General features: G+C 35.3%; 2 protein-coding genes across 2 annotated transcripts; both read left to right on the top strand.

Annotated features, from left to right (window-relative positions):
- Nucleotides 1–279: 279 nt before the first annotated feature.
- LOC141643280 (F-box protein SKIP23-like) lies at nt 280–2,481 on the top strand. The gene is made up of 2 exons (XM_074452362.1): nt 280–1,652; nt 1,985–2,481. Exons 1-2 carry the CDS (start codon nt 348–350, stop codon nt 2,114–2,116), a joined length of 1,437 nt encoding a protein of 478 aa, XP_074308463.1. The 5' UTR covers nt 280–347; the 3' UTR covers nt 2,117–2,481.
- Nucleotides 2,482–4,551: 2,070 nt separating this feature from the next.
- On the top strand, nt 4,552–7,015 carry LOC141630957 (F-box protein SKIP23-like). Its single transcript, XM_074443690.1, has 2 exons — nt 4,552–5,911; nt 6,430–7,015. Exons 1-2 carry the CDS (start codon nt 4,595–4,597, stop codon nt 6,466–6,468), a joined length of 1,356 nt encoding a protein of 451 aa, XP_074299791.1. The 5' UTR covers nt 4,552–4,594; the 3' UTR covers nt 6,469–7,015.
- The last annotated feature ends 13,059 nt before the right edge of the window (nt 7,016–20,074 follow it).

Below are 20,074 nucleotides of genomic sequence, written 5' to 3'. Positions count from 1 at the left end.
ACCCGCTTGACCCGAAACAGACCTGACCAACAAATCTAAAACGGACCTGAAACCCGAAATGACCCGTTTCGACCCGAATTAATCCGAAATCAATGCGAGACCCAAACCAACACAACCCGAATCGGCCCGACCCGAACCCAACCCATTGACCCGTTAGGCCAGGTCTAGACATTGTAACCCTCGTCCCTCGATGACCAATCTTTTTGGCGGGTAAAACAATTTGGTTACATATTAGTTTTCCCGCCAAACATACATACTCAATTGGCGCCAAAACCTCAAAATCATCAAAACGACGCCCTTTAACAAAAGACCGTCAATCTACCCACAAACTTTAACCCTTACTAGAAATGAGTCACAGGAAAGTCCCTTGGTCAGACTTGCCGGAGGAGCTATTAATACCAATCGTCGACCGCCTCGAAAACAGACACGACATCCTCCATGTTCGGGCTGTTTGCAAGGAGTGGCGGCGTTGCGTCTCGATGTCTCTCCTCTCCAATAAAAGAGTATTATCCACAATTTTACCCCACAAACTCAGAACCACCAACCCTCCTCTTCTAAAGGGAGGTGCATCCTTTAAGGATGCCGACTTCTATGGCGAAGAACCTCCTATCACTTGCTTGATTTTAGTCGCAAGCTCGATTTTTTTAATTAAACCCGTCTTTAATCCTAAGTTGCCACCTTGGTTAGTCACAATTGAGGAGCTTAACCCTGGTAAAGTATTCCTTAGAAGGCCGCTTTCGCGGTCTGAAGTTGGAGAAATGCCTCGAGACTTTCCCAAGCTGTTGGATTTATCTCGTTTCGAAGTCGAGGAAATGGGGAAAATATATTCACTTAGGTCTGATGACGAACCTAATCATCTCTTTGAGGAAGAACATAAGGTTTTGTTGTTGGCTGATCCTAATGATTGTAACAGCGAGTTTACAATCGGTGATTATACTGCTGTTGTGTTGTATGATTCCGGGTCTATCGCGGCAATTAATCTTGGTACTGAAAAGGTTCAACAAGTGTTTTTGAAGGCTAGGAAGTTTGATGATATTGTCTTGTTTAAGGAGAGGGTGTATACGATTGATCGGTATGGGATACTTTATTTGATGGATAATACTGGTAGTGATCGATTCAAGATGGTGAAAATTGTGAAAGACTCATTACATTCGCCAGATGGACCAAAGAGTCGTCTATTTGAATCGTGTGGTGAATTGTACATGGTTCGAAAATGTATGGTTACTCGGCCTCGTTTAAAAAAGAAGACAATGGGTATTCGAGTTTATAGGATGAACAACGACCAGAAAAATTGGGTGGAAATGGAGTCGATTGGGGAAGATAGGATATTGTTTGTGGCGCTTGATTGCTGTTTCTTTGCTCGAACCAGTGACTTCATTGGATGGAAGGGCAATTGCGCTGTGCTCCATAAGCGGAATTCTTTCCGTTCTCAGTGTCAATCTTCTTCCTATGTACAATATTCTGATGATTTTGATCGGGATTATTACGTTCCTGTCAAGCCGAGAGATGGGGATCAACTTACTATTGATGTGTTTCATTTTGAGGATTGCACATTTTTACCTGTAGAAGGTAATCAATGTTACTGTGCTGTGTTCTGGCCACCTCCGGAATGGCTCTCAACATCTGATACCGAGTACTTGCTTGCCCATCAGGTATAATCCGCCTTTACTTTGATACTTTATGGCTTAATGGTTGCAGACTAGTTCATTAAACTTCCGTTACTTGTATCGTAATTTGTTAACAGTAACGGAGCTAGGGGAGTAGGGGTCTGGTATGGGTCGCCACCCAATTATGTTAATTTCTGAATCTCTGTCAACCTATTTTATACAGCTGAGCATTATTATGAGCCATGTAGTTAGAGGGGTAAGGTCGCGTATATCTAAAGCACCATATTCTGAGTGCTAATACGACAATGGGATATTGTTATCGGCCATCTGACTACAGAATTTAGGGCTAACTTAACATGTATTATGTATGGTTACAGATCAAAGTCAGAGAGGACCTTGAATTAGACTGCAATGGTCACAACTCACAACTCAAAGTGAAAGAACAAGGGCAAAGTTCTTGGTTGAGGATCGAAGGCGGGTCAGAAAGGATGGTGGGAGAGTTAGGATGATTGTTTCAAAAATCGGAGCAGGAAGAAGGCTCTAGGAAAGCGATATTTCTAAAATCTAATACGGAGTATGAGTACCGTATCTTTTGTAGCTTGGTTATTTTGGCACAAATAACATCATACCTCAAGTGGTATAATAGCATCATACAACCAAGTTATATCTTATCGTGCTTTATGTGTAATTTTTTTTAGCTTTCTTAAAGTTAATTTTTTTTATGTTTAAGTGAGTAGCTCATAAATTTTAGGGTATAACTGGACTTCTTTAAAACAAAACTCGAAAACTTTATTATATAGCTCGAGTTCTAGAGCATACAACTGGGTACAAGATCTATATTAACTGTTATTTTGGGAGCGTGTCATTGACATGTATATGTCGTTGTCTATCAACTGTTTTTGCTCTGAAAGCTGTTTGGTTACCATGTTTTGTGTGAGCCTTGGATCATGGCCATGTTTAAAGACCGAATGTTGTATGAATTGTACTCAACTCCTTAAATGTTCACTGCTGCCATCTCCAACTGCATTTGTTACTACTTTCAGGACCAACTGAACCATCCAAACATAATTATCAAAGCTCAATCAAGAGATGTAACAAGTGCATTTACCCAATGTAATGGAGGCTTTGCCATCTTGATAAATTATCCAGCTAACTACATCTACCAAATATTCAAACACCAAATTGTACTTCATATATCGCTACAATTTTTTCTTACATCAAATTAAAAGCGTGTCTGCATTGAACAGGTATCAAACAACTGACATTTCTAACAAATAGTAACTCCACCGACTGAGATAAGTATTTTCATTACTGTTTGTCCGGTCTTTGATACACAGACTTTGGTCCCGTCCAGTACTATCCCAGACCGATGAACACCCCTAGGTGCAACACTTTTTTCAAAAGTGAATCTAAAATGCAACAATTCTTAAGAGTGTTGTATAGAATGTGTTCTAATAGACCCATTTTGTAGTAGTGTTTAGAGAAAATATGGGAGTTTTGAAACGTAATGCAAAAGCATGTAGTAGAGAGTGATGGCCTTTTAACATGGGCGTTAAAGACACAAGCAAATAGACCTGTCAAACGGGTCGGGCGGGTCGGGTCAGAATACGGGTCGGGTCAGATACGGGTCGGGTCATACGGGTCACGGGTCGGGTTAGGGTCAGAATACGGGTCAAGAAATAATTTTTAACGCCTTTTTTAAACGATTTTTTTAATTTTAAAAATATATTTTTAAAAATTAAAATATGTTTAAAATTATTATTTTAGTCATATTTATCATATACAATAATTATATTGATATAATTATTAAAATAAAGTTTTTTTAATAATTATTTTATTATTAAATATTATAAAAGTTATATAAAATTGACTTTTTAGTTGAATTTTTAATTTTAAGTAATAAAAAAATAATTTTTTAACTATATTTTCAAATATAATATATAAATAATAATATTTTTAATAAAATTTATGATTTTCCCTTGACCCAACGGGTCGACCCGTTCGGGTCGGGTCTCGACCCTAAAATACCGGGTCATTTCGGGTTCGGGTCAAACGGGTCGCGGGTCGAAAAACCGGGTTTGTAACCCTAAGAAAACGGGTCGGGTCGGGTTTTCGGGTCGGGTCGAGTTTTGACAGGTCTACAAGCAAAGATGGTTGCACCTCCTGTAGACCAAATCTGCTGAATCTCTTAGCAACTCTCGAACCGGTTTCTTATATGCAACTTTCTTTGTGGAGAAGCTAGGTTTTCGTTATTTAGATAAGTAACTTTAACGGTATTGAACATGGGTCACGAATCCACGATATCAATCTCGAAGCGTTATTGATCCTATCCGTGGTGAACAAACAACCAACATTGATGAGAATGAAAATCAAATCAGTACTTGATACCGTGTAAAATTAAAAAATACTACAGATTGAGAATTAATTTCATGAATTTTTACTTTACAATTAACTATGACTTTGTTCAAATGCATAGAACTTGTACAGGACAGTTTTACAATATTATAAACAACGTATTTTTTTATCAATTGGTCTCGCTTGTGACGGGTTACCATTTGTGACGGATATTTTGTGAGATAAAATGGTAACAAAATGGGTTAGTGGAGAAAGGGGACCACATGAATAGTGTTGCAGAGAGAGAAAAAGTGGGTACATTGTGAGGTAAAATGGTATCCGTCTTCAGCTTGTGACGGATATGTCATGTCTTCAATGAGAATTTGTGTTTTTTTATTATCAAACTTTAAAATCCCCCATTTTAATTTCCCAATTCACATTGGAAATATTCACAACTTTAACTTCTAAAGTGTAACACCAACATTTTTGGCGGGAAAACAAATTGCTTACATCTTAATTTTCCCGCCAAACATACATACTAAATTGGCGCCAAAACCTCATAATCGGAGCTATAAAATGACCATCCTAAATACCTTCAAAAATCCATACTACCTCAATTTACCCACAAACTTAAACCCTAGTACATAGAAGAAATGAGTCGTCGCAGGAACGTCTCCTGGGCAGACATGCCGGAGGAGCTACTAATACCAATCGTCGACCGCCTCGAAAACCGACACGACATCCTCCATTTTCGATCTGTTTGCAAGGAGTGGCGCCGATGCGTCTCGCTGTCTCTCCTCTCTAATAAAAGAGTATTATCCACACTTTTACCCCATAAACTCAGAACCACCAACCCTCCTCTTCTAAAGGAAGGCGCTTCCTTTAAGTATGCAGATTTATACGGTGAAAAACCTCGTACCACTTCCTTGATTTTAGTGACAAGTTCTATTTTTTTAGTTAAACCCATTTTTAATCCAAAGTTGTCACCTTGGTTAGTCACAATTGAGGAGGTTAACCCTGGTAAAGTCTTTCTTAGAAAGCCGCTTTCACGGTCTGTCGTCAAAGAAAGGCTTTGGGATTTTCCTAAGTTGTTGGATTTATCTCGTTTCGAAGTCGAGGAAATGGGGAAAATATATTCCCTTAGGTCTGATGACGAACCTAATTATCTCTTTGAGGAAGAGCATAAGGTGGTGTTGTTGGCTAATCCTAATGATTGTAAACGCGAACTTACAATTGACGATTATACTGCTTTTGTGTTGTACAATGCCGGGTCTATCGCGGCAATTAATCTTGGTACTGAGAAGGTTCAACAAGTGTTTTTGAAGGCTAGGAAATTTGATGATATTGCCATGTTTAAGGGGAAGGTTTATGCCATCGATCGATATGGGATACTTTATATGATAGATAGGGTTGATAATGCAAGTAGTGATCGTTTCAAAATGGTGCAAATTGTGAAAGACCGGTTTTATTCTCCAATTGAACGAAAAAGCCGTCTATTTGAATCGAATGGTGAATTATACCTGGTTCGAAAAGGTATGGTTAGTCGGCCAAGTTTAAAAAATAAGAGTATGGGTTTACGAATTTATAGGATGAACCACGTGGAGAACAATTGGGAGGAACTTGAGTCGATTGGGGAAGATAAGATATTGTTTATGGCTCCTGATTGCTGTTTCTTTGCTCAAGCGAGCGATTTCATTGGATGGAAGGGTAACCGCATTGTGGTCCATAGTACAGATTCTTTCCGTGTACGTTGTCAATCTACTTCCTGTATTAAGAATCATGATTGGGATGATTACGATAGTGACTTGGAACTGATGATGGAACCCAAGGGTCGACTTAGTATTGATGTGTATTATTTTGAGGATGTCCTATTTTTTCCTGCAAACTTAAATCAAGCTTATAGAGATGTGTTCTGGCCACCTCCCAGATGGCTCTCGACATCTGATACGGATGACTGGCTAGCTGAACAGGTATAATCCGTCTTTACTTCAATACTTTATGGCTTGATGTTTGCAGAATATGTTGAAATGCACCTGAATACATCAAAATTGTTCATTAATTACTTGTATTCCCTCGGTTCCTGTCATTTGTTTACTTAGTCCATTTTGTAGTGTCTAAGTTAATTAATTTTCTACTTTGGGAATGTTTTTAATGAATAATTTGATCCTCCGCACTTAATTTGTCCACTTGTCTAATTGGTCCTCTCATTTTTCCTTTCTCTCTGTGTCAAAACCAAATGTAAACAAATTTTGTAGACAATGGGGGGAGCTAGAGGTGTAGTATGGGGTGCTACCCAAGAAAAACATTCCCTGGTTCCGCCAATGCATTTTTTTCACACAGCTATATTGTTACAAGGCATGTAGAAATGGGATTTAAGGTTGCGTATATCTAACCGTTGTATTCTGAGGGACAGTAAGACAGTGAGGTAATGTTATGACCATTTGACCTCGTAAATTAGGGCTAACTTGAAAACATGTATTGTTAACAGCAATGTCAGAGAGGACCTTGGTGGAATCGACAATGGTAACAGCTCAGACCGAAGACACAAACTAGATTGGTTAGAAGTCTTAGAACAAAAGGCGGGGGAACCAAGTCTAAGATGATTATTTCAAAGAGGTTGTATGTTGAAAACTCGACGAGAAGAAGGCTCTAGGCAAATGATGATTTTGTTATCATATTTTTTGTACAGTAGTTATTTTGGGTATATGCGGTCTATCAGCCCTTTTTGCTTCTGAAAACTGTTCGCTTGTCATGTTTTGTTTGAACCTTGGATCATGGTCATGTTTAATACATATTGCTTTATGAATTGTACTCGCCAACTGTTAGAGTAGCTCATGTAGAAGCTATTTACTACACTTTCTCCTCTGCTTCTATTGGCTTCAACTGTTGATGATACTGCTTCAGCAGCTGCAATTGAGGAGGGCCAAAATTCAGTCTTCTGTTCTTCTGCTTTGCTCATTCACATAAATTATTAGTGTAATGTAATGAGGACGTGTTTTTAATTCCATACCCAATTACAAAGTCTAGATGATGGACTTAACTTGCTATGAAATTTTTGGCGATTTAATTACTAATTTCGTGATTTTTTTGGGCAAAAAGACGGATTTAGTCTGTTAAAACATGAATGAATAATTTACGAGCCTTGTTTTTAACTGAAACTTGAAATGTTGTCATCGCTGGAGCTTCACTGCTGTTAGCACCCTTGATTCCGCCCCTTCCTCTTCCATGGTTCAAAATCTCGGCCGAGTTGTATCGGGTTTTGCTCTACCAATACGAGATATCGCTCGAGAAATTACCTAGATTCACGGCGATCAATCCGCAAACGGCCAATTAAGAAATGGTTATAGTGCTACCGCAACTACGGCCGATCCATTTTAAACCATGGCTCCATCTTTACACGCTATAGCTGATTTGTGTACTTGCACATTCTTGAAGAAGTAGTTCGTGATTAACAATTATGTAACCATATATCTGCATTACGAAAGGGAACTTGTGTCAAATTGTGATACCACTACAACTAAGCAAGTTCATATTTTCGTAGCCTTTTTCATCTATTACATCACTATTGTTTTGCTGTAGCTTAATGCTTGAAGAATAAGGTCTGAATGTGTGATAGATGAAATATAAGGTACTGCATATTACATATTTAGTTACTCCATGTTACCTTCTATACCCTATGTTAATTATTGGATTAAAATTCATACATATATAGATGCTCTAAAGTTTGAATTTGCTTGCACGTGATATACCTCGTATAGGAATGCATCCGGTTCAAAAGAAGAAGACTACTAAAGGCTATTAAACGTATTGAATTTTGAGTTGAAACGGTCACTTCATTGTGGTTGTTATAAGGAGTTAATATTGTATTATTATGGATGTAAATAAGGTGAGATAATGAGCCATTAAATCAGTTTTAATGGTCATTATTCCTCCACATTCATCTCCCCATAACTTCTATTTTGAGAGCCTATATAATGTGATAATTCTATGTGAATTATATACACACAACATACAAACATAGTAACTTCAATCACAACAAAGCCACCATTGTTAGAGCTTTTGGAACTTGGGGTGTGAACTACCACCGAGACTCTAGTAGTTGTCGAAATCGGGTTTTTCGTGGGCAGAACGTCGGCACGTCGATCTTCCGTACCGATTCCGCTACCAAGGTACGTATATTCTAATAGTGTTATGAACAAGTTTTTTCTTTAAAGCCGTGCAAATTTGTTTTGTATAGCATTTGTGTAATATCTAAGTGATATTATTATTCGTGCTAATGTGTTTAGCCGATATTAAAGGGTGAGTGGCTAATTTTGTTTAGCTGTTTTTTAAGGATTAAGTGATTTAGTTTCATTTAATCTTAAGCGAGTTAATTAAATTATTGAAATTTCTCGTTTATGGCGTTTGTGATAATTATGAGCTTAGCGAAATTTCCGAACGAACAGTATAAAAGATGGGGTTTTAATAATTTAATTTGGAATTGTGCCTTAATCCATATACTTGTGTTTGACAACAAGTGTTTTTGGTGATTTGTTCACCATGGTAAAGCGGTTTGAACTTTGATAAATAGAGTGATAAGATTTTGTATCTTATTAATAATCACGATTTGGAGAAATTGTGATTACTATTATATTATCGAGGTTGAATATCTTACTAATGAGTAGGATTATGAAATCTGTGTTTTTACCAGTATTTGTTCAAATATAGTAAGCTTGACCCATGCAAATTTGTGTTATTTTGTATGTAGACCTGTTAAGTTAGTTTTGAGACATGTCTTAAAGCTTATGTAGCGTAAGATTAGGTGTAAGTCAATTTCGATTTGACTTGGGGTACAAGACTGTGTGTTTTGACCTGAAAGTGTTTTAAGGACTCTCGTCGTTTTGTTTATCTTACGTGAGATAACGATGTGCTTTTTAAACACGGGGTTGACTGACATAAAGAGTTATTTTTCCACGGTGATTTGTTTGCCATTCGATTTGGGGATTAGGAAAAATGGAAAATTCTTGATGTTTTGTTGTCGGTAGACTCAACCGTCTTAGTAAAAGTCTCAAACTTATTGAAAGGGGAGAAGAGCATGTCTTGGAACTAATGACTCCCGAAATGATTATTAATGGTCTATGTTTTTCTTACTATTGAGGACAAATATATGGTATTGTTAAATATGTCTGACTTAGTGTCGACAAGAGAATAATGTGGAGATAATATTAATTTGGTTCATGATACATTCTAGCCAAATGACGTCATTTCCATCAATTCGAGTTATACGTGTGTTTCTTACATCTGATGTTAATTCTTGTCCTATGTGGATTTAGAAACAGAGTGGGAATTTTTATAACTCGTAGTTGTTTAATCCATTGTTTGTCGATTGATTATTCAGTTTTAGCTATACTAGTTAATCCATTGTTTGTCGATGGATTATTCAATTTTAGCTATGCTAGCTAAACTGTGTTTCAAAGAGGCTTTGTGCTACTTTGAATTGTGTTTTAAAGAGGCTTTGTGCTACTTTGATGTGATAGTTCTCTACGCACTTGGAGTGCATGCTTGTGTTTCAATAATTAGTTTATTGGAAATATTGAATTCTTATTTAACCTCTTGTTAATAGTTTGTTATGGCTATGTGTTGGTCATAATATAAATGTTTACCGCATTACTTTTACTTATCTATTTGATTACATTTTAATATATGTTCATTGTCTTTCACTTTTATATTTCAATCTATTTTTATTTTATCTGTGGGTAGTTAAATGTTAAGGAACATCATGAGACCGTATGTTTTTTCCTCTTCATTTGAGATGATTCATGCCATATGGGTGTGTATTCATTATTTTGTCATTTTATATAATGTTTGATATGTTCACATTTTATGATAAAAATGAAAAACCGACTTTGAACTTCGAGTCAGAACTCTTAGTAAATGTGTTGGTTGAGAATAATTCTTTGATAGGTTCAAAGTGTAAATGAGGAAAAATATGTGCGTTGATCTTGCAATTCCTAATAGCTATGACGAGAGGCGTTTTAGTTGAGGAATTGTACGTCACTTGACGTGGTTAAGTGATATATGACGTTGATCAAGTATTCTTTCTTTTGGTTTAGAGGAGGATTTCTTAAATATGTTTTGAGGAAATTTGATCCCTCCAAATAAGTTTTGGATAATAGGATGGTCATTCATGCCTTAACATTTGTCAAACTTTGTGTTTAAGTGACCTACGATATTTATTCACTTGAATGTGTTTCTAAATGTTGATGAAGATTAGTAGACATTTGTCTTGTATTCGTTACAATGCAAAACTATCTCTTGGCGAGTGGGAGAATTTGTGAACTCACTAAGACACCAAGGATATTTTACCTCTCTTCATATTTGGATAGTGGGAGTAGTTCCATGATGATCCAAAGTAAAGATGAGAGTTTGTCTACTAAATTAACTTGTATGTCAAGTTATAAGGATGAACATAAGGTCGATCCTTAAAATGTTTTGCTCATTATAAAGGATAGTGGGAGTTGTCCTAACTATTCAGTTATTTTTACCACTTTTAGTAAGTGAGAGTTATCACTTTAAGTAAGTGAGAGTCCTCACCAAATAATAAGAATAGATCGTTAATATGAGAGCATATAGACATTGTGACAATGTGTGTTTATGACAGTAAGGTTTAAGGCTATTATGAGATATGTTCTCAAATGTTCGGATTTGTTCCGCTTTTTTCTTCTAAGTTTTGGTCATCTATTTTGGATTTTGTTTTCAAATAGAGATAAAGACTATTTTCTCGAATCAAGGTTCTCGAGAAACTTATATACATGGATCGATCAATTGAGTTTGTCTCAAATGATTAAGATAATAAATCTTTGTGTCCTTCAAGCTTATTCATGTGTTGAATGATCTTCTATATATATTTCAAATTCCATAAATCATTTGTGTGATGATTTAATTGGATGGTAGTGGAATTAATATGGTTATGTCAGAATTATAGAGGAGAATAAGTTCTCTTTGTAAATTGGTGACATATTGGTATATATTTAGAAGAAAATAATATTTTGGTTATGTGTAAACCTACGATCAAGCGCAAGTAATGTTGTCAGGATCGAGATCCTACTTTGGATCGAAGAGAGGTGGTAGGATCGGATCGCAGGATCGAATCGTAGGATCGTAAGATCCTACAAATAGCTTGAATAAACAAGTTTATGTAAACTATTTGGTATAATTTGTGATGTATAATGTTAAAAAGTTTATTTAATGACAAGAAAGTCTTAATAATCATATCAATATATTACATATACCTTTAATTTAGAGTTATAAGTATAGAAGAACAACCAACTCACAAATTTGTTGCACAAATAAGCATTTTACGATCCTGAACGATCCTACCATCGATCCTACACGATTCTGTACGATCCTATCCGATCCTACCCGATCCTGACCGATCCTATACCTATCCTACCACCAAAACGATCCTACGACGATTTGAATCGTTTTCCATTTTTTGGATCGTAGGATCGTACGATCCTACGATCCGGATCGCGATTTTAACAACAATGAGCGCAAGAAATGATTAGAGTATCGTTTCTTGTTCAAGTGTAGTTGGTATTTTGATGTGTACCTTATTTAGTACATGGTTGAACGTCAACTTTGTGATTGATTAAGTAATTTGTTGTGCGATCGATCCTCTACACGCACAATGATATGTAATCAAGTGATTTCACTTTTGCCTTTATGGTAAGAGTAATTAAATTAGTTCTTGTGTAGGACTAAGAGTTGTCATCAAGTAAGATTAACTAACAAGATGGTTGGTGCATTATTTTATAAGATGTGTTCTTACTTAGTTCATGTGTTGAGCTAATTATGTGAAAGTATCAAATTAAGTTTAATCTTGTTGAGTTGTGGATGTGTTTGATAATGGACATTTTTGGATAAAGATTTTGTATCTTTTAGAAATGTTTATATGCATTTGTTGCATGATGAGGCACATAAGATATCACCAAACTTTTAGATTGCCTACTCACATAGGTAATCGCCTTGACACTTGTGTAGTGGGCAAGATGAGACTGAGTCACTTAACACTTAGTAAGTGTTGAGATTATCTTTGTACATACGTTGTATGGAAAAGATATTGACTTGTTATACGGTCCGTTTTTCTTAAGACCATTGCTTTTGGTCTGAAATAAGACGGGTAACATGTCATCATTTTACAATAAAATGTTGTTATTTTTTGATAATATGTTACCATTATTGTTCACATCATTTTCAGGGTAAAAAATGACACCTCTAGTCATAACATTTTGTGAATTAATTGGTTACATTTTCTTAAAAAATGGCAACATTTTATCCGTCTGACAAATAAGACCAAAAGTGTCCGTCTGAAATAAGAATTTGTGCTTGTTATATAGCCGCCTTAGTAAGTCTAAGATGAGACTTTTGTAGTCGAAGTGTGAAAAGATACCCTATTTTCATACTAAAGCTTTGAACCGAATCACAAGTGACAGATTGGATATTGTGTATATCAATCTAGTGGCTTGGGTTAGATGCTTGAGTAGTATCTAAACCTATGATTTGCACGACAGAGAAGCGTGATATGCCCATCGTAGTGGGAGCTATGTTGTGACACATATATCATACTATGTGGACTTGTGTATCCTATTTTGGTACGAAACCCTTTGACTTTGAGCTTTGAGATGAAATTGAAATTTGATGTTGCTACTTTAGCGTGATTTCGGAGAATCATAAAGTCGTTGGTTCAACGGATCATGTTAGGAAAGCAGTCAAGTTCAGATGGATATTCATTAGTGTCTAAGGAATGGTCAATTCAACTACACCATGTTCAGCCCGGCAGACGGTTATATTGTGTATATAACTACGTGACATGTCATAGCATAAAGGGACAGTGTATGCTGAGGCGTTGTTTGAATGATCTGGGGAATCGTTATTGTGAAAGTGTTATGTTAGTTTGATGAAGACTTAATATAACGCTACTTGTTACATATTGGTTGCACGCCCCATTTTCCTGTATGAGACAAGTTTGATAGTTCTTATTGAGTTGTGTTTTTTCATGAGCTTGGTTGTGTGGCCGAGTGGGAGCTTCTGACTCAGATGTGTGGCCGAGTGGGAGTATTGAAATTCATGTATTAAACGGCCACATTAGTTGTGACTGTTACATTATTTATGTGATAATGGTTGTAATTAAGGGTGAAATAATGAGCTATTAAGTCCGTCGTAATGCTCATTATTCCATTAATTCTTCATCTTCGTAACTGCTCTATTAGAGCATTATAAATAGTGTGATTCTATGTGAATCACATACAACGAACAACACACAACTCAGAAACGATAAGACTATAATCAATGTGGTTAGCTCTCCGTCATATTGGAGCTTTGGGACTTGGGGTGTGAATATATCCGGTGACTTTAGTAGCCACTGGCATCGGTCTCAGTTTCAGTTCGTGGGCAGAAACCGACACGTCGATCATCGTACCTATTCCGCCATTAAGGTACGCATATTCTAACAAAACGTAATTGAGTTATCATGTGAACATGTATAAAGTTTGCCACATTAATCTAGTTTGTTAATAAAAAACAAACTTTAACAATCAACACAACAATTACAACCAAAACAATCAATCATTGACGATTAAAGTATACTCCATCCGATTCTTAAAAATTGAAATAATTGATTATTATACCCATCAAAAGGTTTAAAAAAGTGGAGCAAGTGTAAAGAATGAGAGGTAGTAATGCTTCAAAATTTATAAAACAATATTTTGATTCACCATTTAATCTTCACAAATTGTACTTTTTTATTACTAATGAAACTGAAAGAATCTTATTGTAAAAGGGTTTTTGAATAGATTTTGATTATAATAGTAGGTGTATTGTAGAAGGTGTTTGGAGGAGAACAAAACTCACATTTTTTTAGTTGTTTTAATATTTGGCCAGATGGAACTTGGAAGGGATTGGTAGGGCTGGGTATTGGGCCTGAGATAGTATCTCCAATTTACGTTCTCATCTCTTCAAAACACACCATTTTTTCTTTGAAATAATCACTTTTGTGGTAGACCCATCTATACAATAAAATTGTTAAATAGAGATGTTAAAGAAAATAAACCACAATGTTGAACAAAAAGAAAAAAAGTACAGGGACTCTCCTATAGGACCGTCCTATAGTATAGGACGAGCCCAATAGTAAGAGTTAGCCCAGTACATAGAACTAATAGGAAAAACCAGTCTAAAAAGTGGTTAATTTTAAAAAGCAGTTTTATTGAAATCTACTCACTATCTTTGCATTAGGTCGGACCATGAGAGAGAAATACAAGACAACAACTTGGCAAGACACGTCAATTGACGGTTATAACTTGAAAGCAAAGACAATGTGAGCATTGACTTTAAGACAAATGCACATGAGTTTACTATCTATAGTTTTCCAATTAAAATTACAGATTTTTAATTTATCAATTTAATAGTTTATAATTAAAAAATAATTTGTATGTTTAATTTGAAAACTCGACGTTTTGTATTAATTTCCAATTATTTTACACTTAAAATGCATTTTCATATTTATGTATTATCAACTTATAAGGTGAGGTAGTATTCATATGAAAATATTGTGTTTCCACCTTAAATTTTAGTCAGCAAATTAGTTATAATCAACTTGTAATTTTAAAACCTTGAGTTTTTAAGTTAAAATTAAAACCCATGAAAATCAAAATTACATCTTTAAAGTTAAACTGAAATCTTAAGCGCTTTCCATTAAGCTCCGAAGTTCTTAACATGAATTCTAAAGTTTTTAAACTAAAGTCCCATGTTTATTACCATGCTAAAGATAATAATTTAGGACCTAAACTATATTAGTTCAAAATATTCTAACTAAGCTTAAAATACAGAATGTTTCACTTAAAAACTCATATTTCAATTTTGAATATTAGCGATATGAACTACAATAATTGTGCTTGTTTATTTCATTCCTTCGAATAATTCCATCTTGTAAATTTAGAGTTAAAAACAATTCATTAGCTAATATGGGACTCGAACCCATATCTTGTGCAGTTATGCGTTGCACATGCTCTTCCATTTTGAGCTAATTAGCTTTGACAAAATATAACTTATGCTTTCAAGTTAAAACAAAGAGTTTTCAAACTAAAACCATTTTACCAATAACCTTTGCTACCAACAGTTAAATCATCCATCATATATGTATCAAAAAATTGTGTAAAAAATAAAAATAAAATCCACCATAAAAAAAAATAGAAAAGGAACATATACCCGATAAAATTCATGCGAATCACTTCATTCATCGGTAGAAAGAGAGATCAAGACAGAATTATTATGAATATAAAAAAACACAAGAATTAATTCAAACTTAGCAAAAAGCAAACAAACAATTAAACAAACTTTTTGGATGATACAAAACTTCAAATTAAGTGGGTTGAGCATATACCTTAATTTAAAGAAAATAGTTTAATACGTACGGAAGACAAGGCCGTTGATCTCAGTTCTGCACTTGAAATTGGATTTTACGGTGTGTTTGAGTTGAGAAATATGGAGGGAAGAGATCTAGAGAGAGACAAATTCCTTTTTTAATTGTAGATGATTATAATGAAAAGGGAAAAATGGAGGAAAGATGAAAATATTGGACAGAAAAATGGGGGGAAGTGGTAATTAAACCCCTTTACTTTGGTGAATTGTGAAATTTAGCCCCTTAAGTTTTAATTGGAGTAATTGACCCCCTTAACTTTTCCGAAATGTGAAATTAAACCCTTTTGTATTTTCCGGCCAATATCTCACCGGAATTTCATTTTCTCGTCAATATCTCATTTACATATATGACCATTTTCTCTCTAAAAAGTAAAAATACATGACCTACTCCGTAATTATGCTTTGTATTTCACAATATTATTGAATTGTAGTACTCAATTCTATTCTTCAAAGTTCTGGTGTTTGGGAGCGTGCCAATCTCCTTTTCTACGTACAATTTATTCATCTACTTCTATAATGCGTCTTTTCTTTTAAGATTAATAAAATTTGGGTAAACTAAGAACAATTATTCTCCTTGCAAGCTTTGATGTATACATCAATAACAAACAAATAAATCGATAATGACTTCTTGTTAATCAATTTTTGGATTTTCACCATTTCCTTCTTGCCCAGTATAATAACAGTTACGTTGATGAGATTTGAACAAAATTAAATGGAAGTTGTAACTTACAAGGTAAAATTGATCAATGAATTGGTTGAGAAACAATACGGAGTAATTGATATGTATTGGCAAGCATGGAGATAGATGATGATGAAATTAGGAGAAATGAAATTCCGGTGAGATATTGGCCGGAAAATACAAAAGGGTTTAATTTCACATTTCGGAAAAGTTAAGGGGGTCAATTACTCCAATTAAAACTTAAGGGGCTAAATTTCACAATTCACCAAAGTAAAGGGGTCTAATTACCACTTTCCCGCAGAAAAATGTAACAGTAACTCTCCTATAGGACCGTCCTATAACATAGGACGGGCCCAATAGAAGAGATGAGCCCAATAAGAATAGATTATATAAAGTTTAAAGAAAACCCATCAAGCATCTACTACCTCATTGTCACAGCAAACCACCCACACCTCCAATACACATAGTTATCAACGCAACTTCCGCACCGCCGCTGCGGACCACGACTTCACCACCGCCACCACCTAATCTGCCGCCTCTACAATCTACATCCTCGTCATATTCGTTTTCGTCCCCAATTCAACATTGTTGCCGTTATCGCCATCAACTATGCCTTTTCTCTACTTCCACCCAACGATTAAAACCAAAAATAAAGAATGTTGATTAGTTGTCGCCGCCAATGCCAACTACCTGGTTTGTATTTGATCTTAAAAGTTCAGATTTTAAAATGAAATTCCAATTCTACTTTAATTTATTGTTTAACTTGAATACTTGTGTTTTTATAATGAGAACTTTCTCTTTTGTTTTCAATTGAAAATTCATGATTTATGTTGAAAACCTTCAACTTTAAGATGAAAATTGGGTTTTAAATTATTTCAAAATCTGCACACAAACCTTGTAATTTAGTTTAATCTTTGAAGCTTATGATTTTAGCTTGAAAACATGAAATATTAGGATGAAAACTTCAAGTTTTAAGTTCTTTATATTTAAAGTTCTACTTTATTTATGCAAGATGTGGGTTTTAGTTTAATAACTATCGTTTTTGGTTCGACAACTTAGTGTTTTAAATTAAAAATTATGGTTTGAGATGATTTTTTTTGGGCAAAAACGCTGCGAAATATAGTCGTCATTCGAGGTTAATGCGGAGGTCTGATCATTGGTGGCTTAAGGGTGGAAGGCTGGAAGCGGTAAAGAGCAGATCAACGGGGGGGAGGTGAATGGAATTTGTCAGGAGAAGTTTGTACAGTTACACCAACAAGTCAACAACTTCCATCGGTTTTTTGTTTGTTGTTTTGGGCTTTATTAGATGGGTTGGGGTCTTATAGCATAAGACCGTCTCATCTAACAATTTGTGAAAATGTAATGGCTACATGACAAATTTATAAACTGTCGCTATTTTCTTGGGCCTCTAGTTAAAAGGGCTGGTCTTATGATTTAAGACCGTCTTATTAAACAATTTGTGAAAAAAATAAGATATAGAATACCTGAAAATAGAAACGTTCAAATGCGTCGGAGATGGGCCAACAAAAATGAGATATATGCCCTTTAAGACCATAGCGGGCGGGATGGGCCAGAATAATGAGCCACTTGTCCTTGCCCTTACCTGCCCTACAGTCGAAAGTCGGGCAACCCGCGGGCCACCGAGTTCCTACGTACATCTGTTAATTTGTGAAACTACAAATTAATTAACTAGTTGCTCATTCATGGACAAAGATTACTCTTTTATGGACTTTTTACCATTACTTTTCCATACCTTACCCTCTCCCAAAAAACAAAATAGCCAAACTCTCTCTAATTATCTTCCTCACAAAATTAATCAAATCCGTCAAATTATTCAAATTATGAACTCTAATTCTCATGTCGATCAAGTAATTATTCTAATTTATTAATTTTTTAAACTATGCTATATTAAATAAGAGAAATTAAATTGATTTAGATTAATGAAATTAGGGTTTAGAAGTTCTTGTCAATGTAAAATATGAAGCGTGGTGGTCTGTTGATCTCAATTAATTCAAGCTTGCCCGCTACTCGCTTAATCGAATAACTCAAAAAAATGTTGACAACTACAAAAGCTGTGCACTAAAGTCGATCAAATAAGCATTGTGACAAACATGGTAAATTCTAAACAAACCAACCTATAATCCCATAGTTCGGTCACATTCGCATGTTATTAAGGGAATGACCGATTGTTTGGGAGAGGATATGTAGTGGTCCGGTAGTCCGAGTGGTGCGGTGGCTAGTCCGGCCGGTGATATGTTGGTGGCTAGTTGGGTTGAATAATTGAGAGATTTACTGAATTGAAATAAGATGGAAAATGAAAGTGTAGAAATGGTAAGGGTATAATGGTCATTCATGTTCACGATTGAGTAAATCATGTTCATGAAAAAGCATAACCCATAATTAAAGACGTAAACTACTTAAGTGGTAAAAGTGCAAAGCTGATATTATATGGAGGAAAGACATAAAGCCACTATTAAAAAAAAGACGAAGAAGGTAGGACTCTAGAATTCTAAAGAATTCATAATTATTGAAATCATAAAATAATGAATGATAACATTGTTAAGTGTTCTAGTACTCCGTATAACATATACTCTAGTACTCTAGTAGATATGCATTGATACTTGTAAATTTTAACTTCTTAATGAATAGGTTGGCTTAAAAATATGGAAAAATTACAAATAACCACCTTGTATTTGCGTATTTTTACAAATAACCACCATGTATTTCTGTTTTTACAAATAACCCCCACACTTTCACGTATACTCCCCAATCACCACCGTATATTTGACCCGAGACTCATTTTTTACATTTTCCGACTCTTTAATTAAAATTTATTTAAAATACCCATATTACCCTTATGAATTTAAAGGGTACAACATACCCCCAAATCATCCACAACACCCCTAATCCCCAAATTATTTCCTACTTTCTGCGCTCAAAACATCAATTAAACTCGAAACAGTCGATAAACCTAATTTTTCCGATCAAAAATTACACTGTTTTAATACAAATTCATGCCACAAAACTTTACAAAATCAAAGTAACACAATAATTTTCCAACTTTTGAACTGCATTTTCAACCAAGCATCAACAGGTTCTTTATTCATTGTATAAGAATTAAATGTAAGAGAAAATTTGTCAATAAATTTGCGACGCTGAAACCGTAACGCATCGTTGACAGATACGGCGCCGTTTCTGCCAAAAGATTTATCGGAGAAGGTAAGCGAGCCGACCGAGTTCAAAGCGAGTTGAATCGTTTCGATAATACACTCGTTCTTGAGTGCAGAGGTGAGAGAGGATGTGAACGAGTGCGAGATCCGGTAACTCACAGTCGAGACTCGAGAACGAGTTAGTGTGTGATGCTTTTGTTTTGTTTTTCATGGAATATAGTGTCGCCTCTTAATGCTGTGTGGAGCATCATGCTTATTTGCTTAGCTTTTTATGGTTCGTGGCAACTGGGGTTGAGGAGGAATGATTGGATTCATTTTCAAAGTCTGTGTTTAGGCTTTCACATTGACCATTTTACTTTGATTTTCTGTGGTTTCTGAGATTGAATTCTTGAATTATTGCCATGATTATTCTATGAGAAGTGAGAACATCCCCGAAACAAAATCGATTCAATTTTGTGTAACAAATTTGGGGATTTAGGGATTTGGGGATATGTTGTACCCTTTAAATTCATAAGGGTAATATGGGTATTTTAGATAAATGGTTGATTAAAGAGTCGGAAAATATGAAAAACGAGTCTCGGGTCAAATATACGGTGGTGATTGGGGAGTATACGTGAAAGTTTGGGGTTTATTTGTAAAAACAGAAATACATGGTGGTTATTTGTAAAAATACACAAATACGGGGTGGTTATTTGTAATTTTTCCTAAAAATATATCACAAATTCTCATTTGTGACGGCACATATCCGTCACTCTGGAGTGAAGGATACCATTTTATCTCACAAAGTATCCACTTTTTCTCTCTCTGTAACACTATTCATGTGGTCC

This window comes from Silene latifolia, chromosome 2, assembly GCF_048544455.1.
Source record: "Silene latifolia isolate original U9 population chromosome 2, ASM4854445v1, whole genome shotgun sequence".
In the NCBI taxonomy this organism is placed as follows: Eukaryota; Viridiplantae; Streptophyta; class Magnoliopsida; order Caryophyllales; family Caryophyllaceae; genus Silene; species Silene latifolia.
The sequence above is the reverse complement of the archived record's forward strand: the minus strand, read 5'-3'. Positions and strand labels throughout refer to the sequence as shown.

Bases quoted from the DNA above. Each gene is read 5' to 3' on its own strand.
- LOC141643280 (XM_074452362.1), top strand. From the start codon at position 348: ATGAGTCACAGGAAAGTCCCTTGGTCAGACTTGCCGGAGGAGCTATTA. The intron at 1,653-1,984 runs GTATAATCCGCC...GTATGGTTACAG, and splicing joins AGTACTTGCTTGCCCATCAG to ATCAAAGTCAGAGAGGACCT.
- LOC141630957 (XM_074443690.1), top strand. From the start codon at position 4,595: ATGAGTCGTCGCAGGAACGTCTCCTGGGCAGACATGCCGGAGGAGCTA. The intron at 5,912-6,429 runs GTATAATCCGTC...TATTGTTAACAG, and splicing joins ATGACTGGCTAGCTGAACAG to CAATGTCAGAGAGGACCTTG.